This window comes from Seriola dumerili, unplaced genomic scaffold, assembly GCF_002260705.1.
Source record: "Seriola dumerili isolate Sdu_G_001 unplaced genomic scaffold, Sdu_1.0 BDQW01000454.1, whole genome shotgun sequence".
Taxonomy (NCBI): domain Eukaryota; kingdom Metazoa; phylum Chordata; class Actinopteri; order Carangiformes; family Carangidae; genus Seriola; species Seriola dumerili.
The window spans coordinates 359,802-379,030 of record NW_019174709.1 but is presented as its reverse complement, the minus strand read 5'-3'; the positions used below and the strand labels follow the sequence as shown (position 1 = coordinate 379,030).

The window sequence follows — 19,229 nt, the reverse complement described above, 5'->3', positions numbered from 1 at the left end:
TCCTCTTGTTTGGTTGCTTTGCTGCATGATTAAGTTAACAAGTGTTTTGATATTTAAAAAAAAAAAAAAAATAGGTCACGGAAAATTCAGCTGAGGAATTTGTGAGTAATCTTTAACCATAACAGTGAGCTTAGCTTGACAGGACTGGGTGGAGTCCAGCGCTGTGGATGGGGCCTTATACCTGCTCCTACTTTCCCGGGGCGGGGGTGTAAGCTGCCGGTGACACTCGGGGCTCCACCTCCTCCCGGGCGGATGAGCCCTCTACTGTAGGCTGCACACCGGACACCCAGCTCATACAGGCGGTGCAGCCGGACGGTGTGCAAGCCGTAGAGTGTGTATGTGTATGTGTACGTGTGTGTATATATATATGTGTGTGTGTGTTATATGTGTGTGTGAGGGAGAGAAAGAAAGAAAGCGAAAGAGAGAGGAAGTTTGTGTGTCAGTGAGCGAGAGAGGGAGGGAGTCACAGAGAACTACCGAGCAGGTGAGCTCTTCATCTAATCTTCCGTCTCTGCTAACACTTCAAATCCAATAACGCAAAAACACCATTGTAAAGTGTGTTAACCACAATATTCCTACAGGGGTGGTGAATGTCTGCAATGTATGGCGAGTTTATATGAACTTTGTGTCGTTACTTTAGCCCGTTATCGCCCGTGGTGCTGCTGTAATATTCATGTATATAATGAGGTTAAAAATGTGGTTTGTGGGGTTTTTTTTTCTTCTTTCTTTTTTTTTATGCTAGGCTAATTCAACTTTTGAGCTTTTAGCTTTTCACGTTTAAAAAGAAGCGTTGCTCCTTTGCAAGACTTTTATCCAAATAAATACAAATGCGCAAACTCTCGAAATGAGACGGTTATTTTTTACATATAACTACACGTAGAGCCACTTACATGAGGCACGAGGGATGCGTGTGTTTTTAATGGGAAATCTGAGGTCACCTAGGCAACAAGACATGTAAAGCTTTAAGTCTTCCTCTACTCAAGAGTGTGTTCTTCTTATTGTTGATATGATGTTTGGCCTTCTCTGTGCAAAGTGCTGTACTGTGTGCAGTCACTAAATGTCTGTTGTGCATGTAGTTTTCTCTGTGCTTACTTTAAGTGCAGTTATGATCCAGTGTCCAGCCTTTATCTTACAAAAGAGTGATGCAAGTGCACACACAAGTATGGACTTCCCTGTGGGACTTTTCCAGTAAGAGAAGTAGGAGACATCATGATCCAGTAGTTGAATATTTTAAATGAAAAATATTTGAATATCAAGAGTTACTGGATTTTTGAATGAGGGAGAAGGAGTTAAATTCCACACAAGTTGTTTTTATTTATGTAAGATCGTTTTTAATGGAGGGGATCTTAAATGGCAAATGAGTTTTTAGACCAAATCAAAGCAAAAGTTAGAAAGTAAAACATTAAATATCAAAAGTTGTCTCAGACTTGTGCTGAAGAAACGAAAAGAGAAAGTTGAAGACTTTGTGTGTGTGTGTGTGTGTGTGTGTGTGTGTGTGTGTGTGTGTGTGTGTGTGTGTGTGGAGGTAGGTCACTACTGGCTCGGAGGCAGATTTGTGACACTGTTGCACACATTCCTACCAGATTAACCAGCGGTACAGATTAATGGAGAGCAGAGCTCAGATTCACCATTATTCACCATGATATGAATAATGTTTCGATGTTCGCTGCTTCATCGACGTGTTGTGTCGTTTCTACAACAGTTGGTTCCCTGAGATCACACTAGGTGACAGTAAATATCTCAATGTAACCTTGAAAAGTATGCTGTCCTAACTGGAGGGGGGCGGGTGGGTTCTTGAACAGTGAACAGTTTTATTTTTTACCTTACTATTCAACTTCTACTGCTTAACCTTCTCCTTTGAATTCAAGAATTCCACTTTGCTCTTTCTTTCTTTTCAGCAGCTTGTCAGGGTATTTAGACATGTGTGTGTTGGGAGGTGCATGTTCTCATGGCCCCTGTAGGCTTAGTCCAGCTTTAATCAGCTCAAGGACCTGGCCTCTCGCCCCACCGCTGAGATCAACTCTAACCTGAGGGGTTAAGAGGATCCACGAGTCGCTGCGGTCTGAGCGGGTTGGGGGCTGCGTTGCCTCTCTATTAATTGATTATCAATAGACCAATATATGGTTTTGATTAGGGCTGTACAATATTGGAAAAAAACTGATATTGCAATATCTTTTTTTATCCACTATATATATTACAACATAATATAAACCTTTCTTCATTTTTCTTTTTGCAACCAAATTTTCCTTTTCTTTGTTTTTCTCCTGTTCCTCGCTCATTCTGACGCTGTTTTTGGCGACCAACAGGGACGAGGCCTGCCAGCTCTTCATCTACTAATGATTGTGATTGATAGCTCAGTATGCATGCAGAGCCTGCATGTCACTCATTAGCAACAAACTGTGTAATGAAGCCTTAAATCAGAGTAGAATATTTTATATCAGACAGACTTCTCTTATAAATTAGTCACCGAAACTGAGAACTGTTTAGTCTAATTGACGTTGCACATATCAATGATGGTGCTTAAACTATATATTGTGCAGCCCTAGTTTTGATGATACACTGTGATGACATATACTGTGGTAGCTGTACATCTTCTTAAGTATCAGGTGTGAGCAGGGCTCAGTTCCTGACATGACAGAGGTACAAATGTCTTTGTGATGGTGTTTTCAGACGCTCCTGCTGGTTTTCTTTACACTGTTTACAGTGTGTAAAAGGATAGTGGTTCTTTTGTTGCTCTTGCACAAATAGCCGTAGTTATTGGGGAAGGGTGTTTTTAAAAAAAGAAAACAATTTTTGAATCATGTTTTGTTTTGAGTTTATGTAGTGAGAAAAAAAAAACAAAATCATAAATCATCCATAAAATTGAAATAAATATTGGATAATCTATAGATCAGGAGACATCTCTCTGCCATCGGCCACCTTTCACTCTGTCACTGAGGCTTTGATATCTGAGCCTGTGTCAGGGCCTCTGCAGGCTGAGACGCTCATAATCACGTCCCCTGACACAAAACAGCTCCTTCTTTTCAGCACACTGATTTCAAAGAGGGGCTGATTACTGCTACTCCTCCTGTCTGTCTCTTTTGCACTTGTCTTCCTGTCTTAAGGTCAGGAGATCTACAGATTTTCTTTTATTTATATATAATTATTAAGTGTAGAAATGAATAAAATACCTAAACTAATGACTCCATATTGTTAACTTAAACTAATCACCAGATAAATATTTTACAACGTCTTAGCTTTTATGAAACTATTACCCTCAGATATTTTATATTTTTGTCTTAATTACTGATCATTATAATACATTTTTCTGATTGATTGATGTTATTGTTTGGATCATCTGATGTCGACCATCTTTGTATCTTAAATCAGCTACATGCTTGCAGCAATATTACAGATCATCGACAAGTGGCCATGCAATTGCATCAGACACTGGGTAGCAACACTCATCAATCATTAATTTATCTTCATGAATCCTCTGAGAAGAAGAGGATTTGAAAAATGTTTCTAGGAATTTCTCAATGTGCCAACCTCTGTATGTCTTTTTCCCTCCGTGGCTCTACACAAACACTTCAGGTTAAGAAAGAATGTGACAGAGCTGTGGGTTTTTATGGCTGTCAACCTCTCTGATGAGCTGTAATCATCACCATGTACTCTCAGGGTGTAACATACATCTCAGCCTCTCTCCTGCACACACTTACACACAGAGAGTGGAAATTTACACTGGAAATGGCTGTCTCATCAATAACAGGAAATGCAATTTCCTTACATGTTACTGAAAAAGAAGGCCAATTATCCTGCTTATCTTTTGTAAAGGCAGGAAGCACTGATTGCCCCTTTGCTTTTGTTGTTTCAAGTACAGAATATAAGTGATATGTAAGTGTCAGTACGAGCGATGTCACGATACCAGAAACCTGACCATGCACCTGCTAATGTTGGTGGGCACCCACCTCACGTTATGAGCTGTCCCTATGTTAGCCTAAACAAGCTAATGTTAGCCCTTGTGAACATTGTGTGTGGAGCTTTGCTGTAACAGATGCCAGCTGTTACATAATTCACAAACAACAACAGCAACATGTCAGGGCATGAACATGTTGACGACATGTCCATATAAAATTAGCAACTGAAACTCACTCACCCTGAGCTCTGCCTGCAGATGCCGATGTCTGTCTTTGAGCTGCTTAGAGAAGTTTGAGGGCTTTCCTCCGATGGTGCAGTTTGCATACCGGCTTTTGGTCGTCTATAACTCGTCCTCGTCCTATAGCGTGTACCATTAAGGCAGCGGCCATGGGTTCGAATCTGACCTGCGGCCCTTTGCTGCATGTCATCCCCTCTCCCTCTCTCCCCAGCTTTCCTGTCTCTCTTTCACTGTATCTAGAAGAAGAAAAAGAAAATGTTCAGTGTCCCAAGAGGGAAACCTCCGTGGTAGATCAGAGTAAAGAAGTGGATGTAGTATTTATATAGCTGCCATTTCTCACGGAAAATCCTTGCATTATGTGTGCTGACAGATGCCTATCAACCTGTGGTGTGTAGAAAAAGGGAGCTTTGGAAATGAGAATGCCCATCTTATAAGCTGTGACCTTATTAAGCAGTGTACCAGTGATTTCCCTGGACCGTGGCCCCCACAGGACCTAGTGCTGAATCAAACCCAGAGTCGCCCTGTTCACCTCCACCTCTCACCTACTGATTCTCTGGCTTTCTAGTCCAAACATGAATGTGGTGATTGTGTTGGTTGGTGTGTGTCTGCACTGAATTTAATCACCTCAAAACCTCCTCATTGGCTACAGTCTGGTCATGTCCTTGCATGAGCTTTTGTCGGCCTTGCAGGTGTGTCTCGCTAGTTCATAGTTAATGATTAATTTTTATGATGAAAAAAGATCCTTGATGACAAAGCTGATTTCAAAGGAGATCCGAGTGTTGTTGCTTTGAAGAAGAGAGCATAATATAGGTATTAAACTGTACCGGTTGTATATGAGCAGGAATGCACCTACACACTTTCCATCGTGTGTGTGTGTGTGTGTACGTGGTGTAGAACAAAGGCTAAGTGAGCCCAGTAGTAGTAGGTATTAGATGTGTTTTATTTTTTTTAGGTCTGGGTCAGTAGCAGTGAATGTGCATCTCACACAGGAAAATTTAACTCTTTATCTGAAATCTTAAAATGCTGAATTACCTTTGATGGTAATCTTCCTTTTAACGATAAGATGCCAGCAGAAATGAAGCAAATATCCACATAGTATTATGAGATTTCCTACGGCTCCACGCGCGATGATCTGATGATGTATGTAGTGGATTAGGAAGTTGTTTCAAGGGAAGACGTTTCCTTGTTTGCCACTATGGTTAAACTGAATCCCTCCAGTTGAAGATGTTGTGCTTGGGTGGTCTGTTTCTGTCAAATCAAGCAGATATTTGAATTGTTGACTGGTAGAGAGTTACCAGTTACTGATATTAGTTCACAGATGTTTCTGTAGGGTTGCTTTAATCTGATGTGTTTCTCTAAAAGGTTTTGGTACAAGTTGCAAGTGTTAGTTCCATATCTCTTTTTATATGTAATCATATGGAAAACAGTGGTTTAAATTTTAAGCGCACACTGTATATTTATGTTGAAAAGTGGAGCACTGTTTGCCTAGAAGGTGTTTTCCTCGAAATGATTTCATAAAGACTGTGCTATTTTCACTTAGTCTAATTTGGGAAGAAGCACTCATTGTGGCTTCAAGGTGTGTTATAGGAATTTATGATTTCTTTGACTGAGTTTTTACAAGGCGCCACAAAAGTTCCATCATGTATTTTTGTATGATTCAGAAGAACTGAGTCACTCTGATGAATATGCACATCAAGGAATTATCGCGTTCGACTTACAGTGTGATCAATATTTTTCAGATAGACAGAGTAAAAGAGAAGAATATTTGCAACATACACAAAATTATTTGATGTGACTTTGCAATGATTTCTTGTAATATTCTCATTTTATTCCTTGAGTATATAGTTAATGTGGCACTGAAGTCTGACTCTTCAACATTTTTCCACTCCGATACACATTTTCTGTTCTGCATGGTTCTGGTTACCTGGCAACCTCATAGTGACAACAAGAATACAGGAAGTCACTGCTCCGGGCTAACTTAGTATGTTCACTCTCTTAAACACTGATCAATAGTATGAAGAAAATATTATGACAAGATCCACTCGTATGTAGTTAATGGTGTTCAATAGCATCCAGTTTAAAATGAGTTTGATTGAACATGGTGGGAGGTGTAGATGTGGTGGGGCTTGAACTCATCTGGCAGGGCTGTGGGGACACATCTGGACTAGAGGACAGTGGTGTGCATGTAGCAGCTGCTCTGAATATTGAGTCACCTGCCTGTGCAAACTTCCTCCATGATCTCACCTGAATGATCTGATCCCATTTCCAGCCCGGCCTTGTTTTACAGTACCTTAACAACAGTGTGTCAAGCTGCTGCGCATTGGCAGTGTGTTGAGTGTCTCAGTCTGAAGGCCTTCATCCGATGTGTACACAAACTCACAGACACACACACAGAGTCGGGCTTATCGTGTTTTGGTGTTCAAGGATATGGGAGCCCGGGATTGTTTGGACTAGTGTCTCAAGATTTCTTGGCGTTGTCTCACTGCTGCACAGAAGTTATAGAGGTGGACCTACACTGTCTGCGGGTTTCCTCTTATCTTATTGTAGTGATAGTGTGTGTGTGAGAGAGTTTGAGTCAAAGTCTTTGTTCAAGGTCTCTGAGAGAAACATCCCCCCCCCCGTCCATTGTCAGTTTACTTTACTCTATATATATATATATGATTTGACTGTACAACATTTATGCATTCAGAACCATGTTATATATAAAAATATTGTTAACACATATTAATAACATATATACATAAAGCCACATATTGGCTACTAACCACCTAAGTATGCAAAAAGACTTAACTAACAGTCTAATTAGACTGTATACAGTCTGACTTGTTTTATTAAATGCTTGCCTGTGAATTAGATTACAGATTATATATAGATATAGGTGTAGACTGGACTGTTGGAGCACTACCTGAAAGGGTATTCAATTTTAATTTGATATTATATATTGCTCAGGCCTTTTTCTTAGGTTTGTGACAGCAGTCCTTTTGGAGAAGGTGTTGCATTTATACACCAGGGGAAATCTCAGTTTTCCCTGTGTTGGTTGCTGTGTGACATGTTAATTCAGCCTCTCCTGCTCCATCTAAAGCAGAGGTCAAAGGTCACATTGGAAGGACACTACAAATGTGAAAGCTGCTTTGTTCTCTCCTGCAGTTCTTCAGTTGTCTAGCCTGAACCTCACATATGTAGGCACATAACCCGTATGTGCAGATATCCTACTGGCTCAAACACACATCTTTCTCTTTATAGTTTTATTATCTAGTCATGGCTCAGTTGCGTCATGAATGGAGCTGACCCCAAAGGCCCCGGTCTGACGTCTCATCTTATCACATCCCTGTTTTTTAGTCTGACTGGAGGTGGCAGGGATGAATCAACATGAAATCCACATGCTTAACTTGAATCAATCTGTTAAAATTAAGTTTTATTGCTTTATTATAGCACATATACTTCTGCAGCAGATTGGTCTGTGTTTTGTCATTTGCTGGTTGCCTGGCAACTGCTCTTAAAACATTTGTTTTAACACTTTGGTATGTGTGTGATTTAAACATATAAAATGTTAATTAGTGTGCGTCAAAGGTGCTGGTAGGTTGATTTTTGAGTCAGTCTTTGTGCTGAGCTAACCAGCTGCTAGCATTAGCATCATATTTAACTGACAGACATGAGAGTAGAAAGCAAATAAAGTTCAAAGGCTGTGACTTTGGACTTTTGGAGAAGAATCTCAAATTAAATCTTAAAAAATGTGTAGAAAGTTTCTACATTTTCTTCCTCAAGCTCTTGAAGTGTTTGGGGGAGAGTGCAGACATTTAGCGCAGAGAACGGATCAGGGCTGGTCAGAGTAGAGGTGAAGCTTTTATCTGTTGGTCGGCTCCTCTTGCTAAATGCCCTGAGAGTGCTGTTGTGTGGGTTTGGTGCAGCACTGATTCCTAGTTTACCCCCAAAATGTCTCTGTCAGTTTCCCTCCTCTCACTCTCTCTCTCTTTCCTCATACTTTTTCCCCATTAGTTTTCCATCCTCCTCTTCTTCCGTCTCTTCCTCTTTTAACTATCTCTCGTTCTCTTTTTCCCTGACTTCCTCTGCCTCTCTCGCCCTTCACTCTCCCTTCGTGTCCAGAAGAAAGGGGTGGTGCATTCCAAAAGCCTGGAGACCATTCCCCTCTTTGAGCCAGTGGCCCACAGAGTGACAGAAGAATTAGAATAAGAATAGCTGCCCATTCACCCCAGTGCCCCAGTGACGAGCTGGAGGGAGCGAGGGAGGGCGAAGCAGAGGGAGGAGAGGAATGAAAGGGGTCCTGCACATGCCGTGTTCCCATTGGCCGGCGGCGTTCCCTCTGTTTTTACATCGCTGCCATCAGTTGTGCTTTCAAGTTTGTTTTACACATTCTGGCGCACATACTCACCACACATGTGCATGCATGCGTAAATATACACACTGGGGTCCAGGGGTTTGCACACGTGCACGCTGGAATACGGGAATCTACACACACATACACACTGTCAAGCGAAGTTGGCCTGCAGAGACACAGAGTGAGCAACTCTGACCACGCAGTGCAGAGGAGAGAGAGGTGACCTGTGGCTGTGTGAGTATGAAACTAGAATCAGTTATTGCTAACGCTGGACTGATAGTGGATATTACACTGTGACTGTTACATTTACATTGTTTTCTTTATTATAACGTCAGGTGAAACTCTTTCTATATTATAGTGTTTTCTTTGGATTCGTCTGCTGGTGAAGATTTTAGATTAAACAGCGACCTTGTGCTGTCAGCACCACTGTCGCCTCTGGTTAAACTCTAAACTCTTTTAACTATTAAGCTGTTGTTGTTTAACATTGCAACAAATGGTTTTTCAAATCCATAGCAATCACTTGTGGAATAATTAATAGCTCATTTAAAAAATAATTATTATCTTCATGTCTCTCGGCAACTGTTGGATTTTCATGAAGTGTAACGTAGGAAGGTCATTTTGTAATATTCCTTAAATTATTTACCAGTTGCTTCATCTCTGGAACTCTTTAGTGACACAGTTCTTTGCAGATCTCTCCTCTCAGATTGGAGACTGTGCAGTAAGGGGGTTCCTCTGCACCAGGGCTGCAGTGGCTTTACCACCCTACCTTATCTCAGCCACTCTATTGCGAGCCCACGAGGGCCATGATGGATGAGGAGATGGAGCTATTCCCTCTGCCTTGATTCAAACACAATCTTCTAGACAAAACTAACGTAGCAATAATTTGGATTAAGAATATTGCTTAAAATAGATTAGACCTTATTAACAGTTCTACTTTCTTCTAACTTGAGCATGTGTTTCCATCAGCTGACTCCTGGGACACTTTTGAATCGTTCTCTGACTGTCTTCTTCGAATCAGTTGCACCTTGTTTCCTTTCTTTTCCAACTTTTGCATCTTTCATTTTTTCCTCATTTGTGTCTCTTCTCTCTGCATCGCTTTTTAGAAATATAAAAAGCCCCTGTTTTAAATATCTGACTGTGTATTAAGCTGCACTTCATTGAAAAAGGCAGTTCAATGTACAGAAATGAAGCTTCATCCTCATAATTAGTTAGTGAAGATCATATTTTGCATAATGTCGTTGTTTGTGAAAACAATGTAACTCCTTCAAATTTTAAATGTTTTTTTTAGCATAAGAAGCAGGACCATTTTCTCAGTCTATAATATAGTGGGTCTTAACCTTTTTGCAGTGCGACCCCATTTTGAGGATAAAAATATTTTGAAGATAACATAATGAAATTAAATGTATAAAGTTTAGCTCACTCAGTGGTTGTGGTTACTTGGACGCAGTGAGGTATTCCACTTGTGGCTGAGACGGGCTCTGTGCTTGTTTTTCAGGCAGACCAGAGCTGGGAAGCCACTCTCATATAGATAGGTTAATGTGAATGGAGGAAGATCTGTTTGTGCCCTGTCACTCACTTCGCAGTATTCATCTCTTGCTGATATACAAATTTCAGCCAGTGGCTTCTCTGTGAACCTCTGCTTCAGAGCAAGATGAGCTGCGACATCAATCAGTGACCCCTCCAATTCACTTCCCACTCCCATCAAGTTGCAGAAGGATTTCTAATCCACTGAAATCTGATTTTCAGGCAAATACAAATCTACATGTGCATTCCACTGAATGACCCCTGACCCTTCGTGATCATTGTCCAGATGAGTGAACCACAACGACAGTTCTGTGATCCATGTTTCATTTTCAAGAATGATGCCTTTTTACCCTGAGGCCCTGCATTCAGATCATTAGGTCAGCTGACGCTGCCGCTAGTTTGTTTAGGAAGGCAAGGCATTTCTCATCAGAAAATTTTGCAGCTACCAAAGAGTTTTTTTTCCAAAAGGAAGAAAGTTCTCAGAGCTGAGAACTGAGAACTTTTCCTTCGCTATGGTTCAGCAGCAGGTTGTGGTCGAGGTCTGTGGTCTGAGTGAAACCATCAGTGTTGGGTGAGCCACTTGGAAAGTGCAGTGCACTAAGCTATAACAGTTACCCTTGAAGCTTCTCGACATTGAAGCTGGAAATGTAGCAAGCTAAGCTACACCTCCTTACCAAGCTGAGTGTGGAAAATACTTTCCAACAGAGACCTGCTTTAGGTCACAAACCTGGATTGGTGGGTAAGGTTAAGTGAAGACATTTGATTTGTCATTTGTCAGGCAACAAAGCAGTTCTCCTTCTTGACTTGAATGGCTTATTTAGGCTGCAAAAGCTTTCTAAAGCAAGTCAGTCCTTTCTTTACTCTGTCCTCTTGCCTTCCTTTAACCACAGGTTTAGTGTGTAACATGACTATACATGAGGCCGTCGTGCTCCTCTGTGTCACAACACAATCGAGACCCTTCTACCTCTGACAAAACCCTGAACTACACAACAGTGACAGCTGTAGTTCTTTTAGTACCAGTTATTGCTTTAACAAATTGAAGGTAATATAATAATACTATTTACTGTGGACAAACCAGACCATTGTTAAGACCTGTAAAGCTTTTACCAACTGGTTAATGGAAAGAAGGTTAATGGAAAGAATCTTTTCTGGTTCCTGGTGGACATTGTTTGAGAAATGTTTGCACAGTACCGCTGGTGTAAAATACAGACTGTCTGTTGTGATTATCCCGGCCTCTTTTTTTTCTCCTGCCAGCTGCACTTGGATGTTTTACTAAATGAGGCCTCTTTGTTTTTATTGATTTCTTTATTGTCACACGCTCAAATTATTTGTCTCTGTTTGTTACAGCCAGAGACAGCTTGGTGTCCATGCATCAAGTTCTGATGCCCATCATGACGCTGCCCCTGAGCCTCCTCCTGTTGGGTGAGTTCAAGTCATAGTTCAGTTTTGTCTTTGTCTTTGTGTAGAAGTGCTGTTACATCTCATTTAGGCTGAGACCACCTGAAAAAAGAGGCTTGATTTGTAGTGTAACAGCAAAGCAGACCAACCAAAGGATTTTGTCATAGTAGATAAGCAATGAATTTGTGAAAAGCTAAACTGTTGTTAAAAACCATCAACCACCAATTTTGAGCTGTTAAGAAAGCCATCTGTTTAATCGACTATATAATAAAATAAAAGGGTTAGGAGTAACCCTAACCTGTAAACTGATTATTAAATAATCTAAATAATGTAATATAATAAATAATTGAATAATGTATTGAGCTCCATTGCTTCACCTTGTGTCAAATAACAATTACATATTTTGATTGGCCAGTGAGCCCACTCCCAGCACACACTGTGTGCACCCTGAATGACAGGCGCACAGAGACGGCCGGTAGACAAACAGACAGGGATGGTAGAAACTGGATTTTTTGGCAGTCCTCTGATGCAACACACTGACACACACTGACAGACAGGTCTGTCTTCAATGTGTTTATGTGTGTGTGTGAGAGAGAGAGAGAGAGAGAGAGAGCGAGAGCGCGAGACAAGGACCAGCTGAGCGATTCAATGTCAGAGAACTCTACAGAGAAATACAATTATGCCAAACCAGCCACTGTCAGAAGGAGATAAACTGAGCTGCACTTTATCAGAACTGATAGTGGTAGCACATTTTTATATTAAGCATTTTTATAGGAAAAAAAGAAGAAGCCAAAAGATAATTGGTTGTTATTTTGACGTCTCTGTTGCTCGTTGGCTATTGAAAACTGATGTGATACCTCAGTCACACATGTTCAGAATCTCAACATCAGAGCAGTGTCACTTACTCCCACTCATCTTCATCTCCATGTGACATCGAGCTATTAGCGACTGGTGGAACAGTGTGAGAAGATTAATAGCAGCAGGACACATCTTTTCATTCAAATCAAATCCCTTGATGTGTGTCTGCAGCAGCATGACAGCATGTTAAGTGTGGTGTTGTTATTTTTGCTTTAGTAGACTCCCATCTAAAGGATATCTTCACAGATTCATCCTCTCCCTGCATTGTCATTAGGTCTAATCCATCATTATTTCATGCACACTAATCACAGGATTGAGTTGTAACCGCAGGTGTTTGTACTGGATTGTGTTCACTCTAGCAAACAGGAAGTGAAGGTTTAACTCTCCTTTGCTGAGTTGATGCTGCCTCTAAGTCCCGACTAACTGAAGGGGTAGCAGGACCCTAAATGATGATAATAATAATTATGTCACTTGATTCGCCACCATATAGAGAACAGCACATTGCTCATGCAGTGACATTTCAACAATGGATGGATGGAAATGGATTGCCCTTCTTCTCTCTCACTTCAGGATAAAAAGAAAGCTGCATTTAAATACAAAGTGAGATGAATGTTCTGCTGGCTTTGACCGCTGCAGTTGGTTTGTGGTGTGTATGTTTTTGCCACGAACAGCGGATGACTGATACTGCATGAGTCAACCATCTGTCTGTCTGACAGTTCAGATGGACTCCTACTGCAGACATACTCCTGTCTGCTCCTGTTTCCTGTTCAATTCATGCAACTCAAACAAACATTTTCAAATCAAGTGGATTTGTCTTCCTCCTCATTTCACAGCGCTGGGACCAAATCCCCTCCAGTCAATATCTACTGACTCTGTTGGTGCCACCTCTGACCGTTGCTTCCTGTATCATATAACTGAACAGTGACATTTAGAAATTGGGGTTTGTGGTGATGTGTTGGTGTTGGTCCAAACAAATTTTTTCTTTATCTTTATCTTCAGGGATAAGGCTGGTGATACTCCAGGTTTTGTTTTTATTATTGCCATCAAATCCCATGAAAAGTCTAAAATGTGTTAGTCCATATCATAAGACCCTCTGACTTACCTACCCTGTCTGTACCAAAGCGCACTTGTGTCACCTACTGAAGGCTCATAAATATATTCTTTCATTGCCGACCCGGCAGCATGGGTCCTGGTTGTTGTGCAACTGACAAATACGCTTCGTTTTTTTGTGAATGGAGATGTTCAGTGTAAAGAAACCATTTTTTGTACGTTTCAGTGAGAAATCTAATAGGTAACATAGCCCAATACCTAAAATACCTCAGCAAGATGAGATGCTGAAAGTAGTGTTGGTTGCTAGGTAACAGACATCATTTGATGACGGATGTTGGATTGAGTTTTTAGGAATTCCTAACCTGGGATAAATCAGGATGAAAAAAGACAAGATAGAATTCCTGAAGTTAGTTATGATTTGCTTCTCGAATACTCCCTTTACATTTTCCCAATCTAAACTTAAGACTTAAGATATTAAGAACTCTACTCAAATAAAAAATGCTCTTGCTGCTCTCCTCCTCACGATACAGAAACAGAGTTTCTCACCTGCTTCTAACGTCTAAAGTTTCTAAATTTCCCCCCCCATCAAAAACTTTAATCCAGTCTAAAAAGAGCATGAAATAATGTCTCGGTTGATACACATGTCTGCATCCACACCTGATTTCCAGTGTGGACATTAGCTGCAGAGCAGCTCCATCCAACTCATGATGTTAAATCACCCGTGGTCATTTAAACCCGGGTTTATTGGGTCAGCATGTAGGATTTGGAAACTCTGTGAGAATCCGGGGTATTTGTGGAATGTGTAGTAAATGACAGGCTACTGACAGGAGAGCTGGATCTGAAGCAGGAAGGGCCCTCGCAGGGTTAATTGGTGACTGAGGGGCATTTTTGAAAAGGGCCACACACACACACACACACACACACACACATAGAAAGCACAGACGCTGTTAAATGTCTTTGTTTAACTGTAGGATTTGGCCCCTGGTCCCCCATGTATCAGTGTTTGTGTTTGTGTTTCTCAGGAGATTTAACAGTGATCTCATCAAAGTTAATGGAAAAAATTAATGTCTTTACTTTTAGCACACCAATCAAAATGGCCTGATGAAGTGTATTATACTTCCCTTTCCCTACACGCCTATGCAAAGGTATCTGGGTTAGTCTCTACATTAATCATTAACTGAAATAAGACTGTACTCATGCGTGAGGGCGGAAACTGCCAACTTCAGTAACGGTGAGCTTGAGCTGGCTTTTGTCCTACAATACGTATTAGTGAACGGATGAAAGAGTGAGTGCATCAATGAAAGAATGAATATCTAGGGTCAGTGGATCCCATGCTGTTAGAGCTGTGGAAATGACAGTGAGTTCAGTGAACGTCAGCGTCCTCCCCAGTCACCTGATCTGATCCGATCCAGCGGGACACCTTTGGGATGCGGTAAAACAAGGACATTGGCAGCTTGAATGTGCAGCTGACGCATCTGCAGAAATGATGTGACGCAGTCATGTCGACATGGAGCAGAGTCTCAAAGGAACGTTTCCAACATCTTGTGGAATCCATGTCACGAAGAACTGAGGCTGTTTTGAGAGCAAAGGGAGGAACTACCCAGTGTTAGTGTGGTGTTCCTAATAATGTGCTCCGTGAGTTTATGTGTAGAAATAGAGGATGTGTTTGCGTCCACTTCACTGACACCTGGAGTGTTTTCTCTAATAAGTAACATTTTCCTCTCCGTCCCTGCATTCCTGCCATAGCACTGTTATCGGGGGGGAAGATTCCCCAAGGTGTGTTTACCTGCGAGTCCTCCTTTTTGTGCATGTGTGTATGTTTCATTGCCACGTGCTTACGCTCTAATCACACACCTGTAAACCAGCTGGCGTTAAGCAACATCTGCACAACCGCCTGTAGTTCAAGGAGCACTTGTGTACATCTTAGCCCTGATTTCTTAATGTCGGTCATTATTCTTATACAGATGACACAGTAACTCCTTGCGTCCATCAGGCACATGTTCTTGCCTCCCACCAGATGAGGTGGGAATAGTATAGAATAAGAATGGAAAAATGAGGATCAGCGCGCTCCCAGTTTAGAGGAGCAGCAGGAGCACCAGTACAGAAGCTGAGTGATGTTCTGCTGTGGACTAGGTCATCTGCAAAACATGTTTTAGCCACTTGACAATGTATATATCATTATATGTTATTATGCAATAGTATCCGTTGAAGTGTATGCTTTATTTTGAATATTTTCACCACTTCATCGTGCTTTCAAACAGCCCTTTCCTTTGGAACTACAGTTTGTCACCCGTTGAATTACACACAAGCGCAACTATGGCGCACACTGTATCACTCCCATAGATCAGCTGTTTGAGGCAGAGCTAAGTGTAATTGCGCTTTTGCATAGGAATACAGTAGGTCATTAGTTTGCTGGTGGCCCCGTCCACAGCTGCACATCACTCAGCTCCTGTGCTGGTGCTCTTGCTGCTTCTCTAAACTGGGAGCACAATGATCTGAATCTACTGCAGGTACCACACTGACTGTAGATAACTACCTCACACAACCCCACGTCAAATACCCCAAGCTATCACTTTAAGTGTCCTCTTCCCTGCGGTGCTACACGTATGTTACTGTTCGTTTCTGCAATGCGATCCCTAATATCCCATAAGCACACTCTCGAGTCCAACTGACATAGTATATGAATGATCTATAGGTCCAAATGCATTAACAAACACAAATACAGTAAGAAACAAATCATCAGTGCACATTCTGATGTTCTCTTTGCTAGTCAGGGCAGGTGAAAACCAAGTAAAGGATATGTCTCCTACAGCCCACACAGAGAGGTGGGGTGAACACTACTGTCAAGGCTCCGATGTCAGGATCATCTTTTGAAAAATAAGGCTGTTTTACATGCGAGCGTGACCCTAGATGATGGCTGCGCCTTGTAATTATCAACACAAACACCATTCTTTTCTGTTTCAGCACAGCCTGACAGATTGGAGAAAGCCATTAGACAGAGAGAGAGAGAGAGAGAGAGAGAGAGAGGGAGAGAGAGAGAGCCTCTGTGAATGGCATACGCTATAGAAGAGACATTCCATGCATGTGTGGTCTATTTCAAAACACAACCTCAGTCACTAATTAAACCTGTGGGTAAATTATGACTGCTGAGGGGGTACATGTCTAGACAACGTGTTGAATGTCTGGATGTTTCCATCATTCACTATAGGTAACTCCAGTGCATACCTGTGTGAGGATACATTATCAGGAGAGCTGAAATGGATTTGCCGCTTAACAACAAAAACATATTTGGAGTCAAAAATCTAATTAAATTGAAATAATAGAGGTCATTTTAATGATATCCTATTTGAAATGATTTCATGCTGTAGGACTCTGTCATTCAAGTGAATTTAGAGTTTTGCTAAAACATTTTCCTTTGAAATAGTTTTCATCCAGGAAATTTCTTTTTTCTTTGAAGAAAATAATGTGAAATGAGAAAAAAACAGTTGGTTTTGTTCATTATCATATTAGTATTCATTCATTCAATAACTATTTTATATATTTCCTTGTGTAGTTGCAAAAATAAAAGCACACAGCAAAATGAGATGAAGAAACTGTGGCGGAGGAGCAGGGACACAGAGATTTTGAGAATAACAGTGAAATATTGTTAGAAAAATAATTTCAAAATAATCGTAATTTTTCATAAATAAATGAATAAAAAGTATGAGAATAAAGACTAGGAAAAGTCTTTATAACCCTTATACTACTTTGTCGGAAACACATTATTGTAGGAGATATATATTTTTGCACAGCACCAGGAACTTGAAGCGCAATAATGTAAATGTGTGACTGGAAGATGAAGAAATAAGCTGTGAAATAATAATGTTACAGTGGATTACAAATCAGGTTGAACCACAGCTACATTTCATCGTGTGTTGTTTTTCGTAAGATTTCTGTGTACGTATTTAATGGCTGCCTGTTTGACCAGTGAGTGAACCCATTGTGCAATGTCATACCTGTAAAGTGAGTTCAGGTGAAACCCATTTACAGCTCTCAGTCAGTTCCTGTATATTTGAGGGGGCTGGTTGGGGGTGGGGTGGGGGTGGGGGGGGTACACTGGTGTTATTTTCAGCTTTGGTAAAAACAAATACAGACAGGTTTATACTTTTTCTACTTATCCTAAAACATGTTTTCTAAGAAATGCATTCTTTAATTTACCATATCAAGATACACCATATTCCTTCATGCCATTCTCTTTCATGCACAGTCTTGTATCTGTATTACATCCTTGAGTTTCAGTTTTGCAGCACACTGCCTTGTGTTTAATGTTTGGTCAGGGTGTGTTTGATCTTTATCTATGGTCCATAGGTGTACCTTCTGCAAGTGCACACTATACATGTGCACAGCTGCATGTAGCTTGTGTAAATGTGTGTCTGTTATCCCTCTTTACATTTGCTGTACAGTTCATTAATGCAGTGGAATAACATCAGAGGCTGAATGTGTTGGATATACTGTATTGGAGATATCAGTACACTTGCCAGCCAGGCATTGTTAATGCTTCACAGGAATTCAGAAAATCTGCCTCTGTTAAATCTTTTACTTGAACTGGAGCCAAGACATTTGTACACACACACACACACACACATAGATGGATGTGTGTGTGTGTGTGTGTGTGTGTGCGCCAGCGCGCGAAGAAAGGACTGGAAGAGCTGTAGTCTTTTGTAGTCTCAGGTAACTGAGAAAATCTTTTCACCTCTATTACAGTGACAGTTACATAGAATAGTGTGCAGCAAAGTAGAGCATAATAGTATGTAAAAAAAAAAAAGATTGCAGTTTTGTATATGATTAAATAAAAAATCTATTTGATTCCATTAAATGGTACAGAAAAAAATCCTCAATAATATATCTCTATGTATAGATCCAAAGGAAAGTTAAGCGGTCGTTTATTAAATAGCAGAGAACATCGCAGGAGGACTCCCTAACATTTATCCAGATCTTTATTAAAAGGTTCAGTTTCTGAAGCATGTGACTCACTGGTAGGCGGGGAACCAAATAACAGAGCGGGAGGCGCTGGAGGGGCAGGCCGGACCCCCGGAGGGAGGTTAGAATGGGCACTTGATTGGGTAATTGAGTCATTTGATTTACCTTTTTAAGTTTTCCTTTACTGATTATGGCTTTTTGCAGGGAGGTGGGTTCTGGATCTGAGTCTGTTGAGTCCATTGTTTGGCCAGATCACTCTTCAATGTTTTGAGACCTGGATTCAAACACAGGACTCAGAGACGCTGGATTGAACAGCTCAGAAGCAGGTTTATTGAGAAGAAGGTTTGGTGAGGGTTTGGCCTGGGGGTCAGGGACTGGCGATGGAGCTAGGCAGGTGGTTCTGGGGATTGTAGTCAGGGTTAGCACTGGCAGGCTGAGCGGGGAATTTCTGCGGCGGATTGGAGGAACAACTGGGGAGCTTGGCGAGGCGAGCACACTCTGAAACCACGGGGAGGCTCGACATAGGCACAGCCAAAAGATAAGGTTAACTTGGAGAGCGAGGAAACAAGTTTTCCGATCTTTACACTGCAGGTGGTGAGTAGTAGATTGGCCTCAGCTGTGCAGGTGAGTCGGAGGAACAGGATACCGCGCCCAGCAGACACACAGACAGGAACAAAGACAAACTGGGAACAAACGTGACACAAAAGAGACAGTGAAAACAATAGGAAAGAGGGAGGCAGATCTAACTGTAACAGCTATTAGACTCAGCCTTCGAGCAGTGTTCTTCGAGCAGGTCAATGACTGAAAACCTGTGAGTGTGTAGGTTCTAGTGTGTCTGTTGTTGTACGACATCAGTATCCTTTGTAAAATTGCAAATGAAAAAATCCAATGCGCCTTTTCAGAAGGGCCGTTAGATGCCAACGATTCAAGTGTGGCTACAGACTGAGCACCAGCGCGTGCACGCTCAGG

General features: G+C 41.3%; 1 protein-coding gene across 1 annotated transcript in view; it reads left to right on the top strand.

The window, feature by feature from the left end:
• The first annotated feature begins 411 nt into the window (after positions 1-411).
• The window catches only part of LOC111234737 (laminin subunit beta-2-like), a 47,154-nt gene continuing 28,336 nt past the window's right edge, over positions 412-19,229 (top strand). The window contains exons 1-2 of the mRNA XM_022762919.1: positions 412-484; positions 11,343-11,417. Of these exons, the coding sequence (XP_022618640.1) occupies positions 11,363-11,417 (55 nt within the window). The 5' untranslated portion in view covers positions 412-484; positions 11,343-11,362. The remainder of the gene's footprint in view (positions 485-11,342; positions 11,418-19,229) is intronic.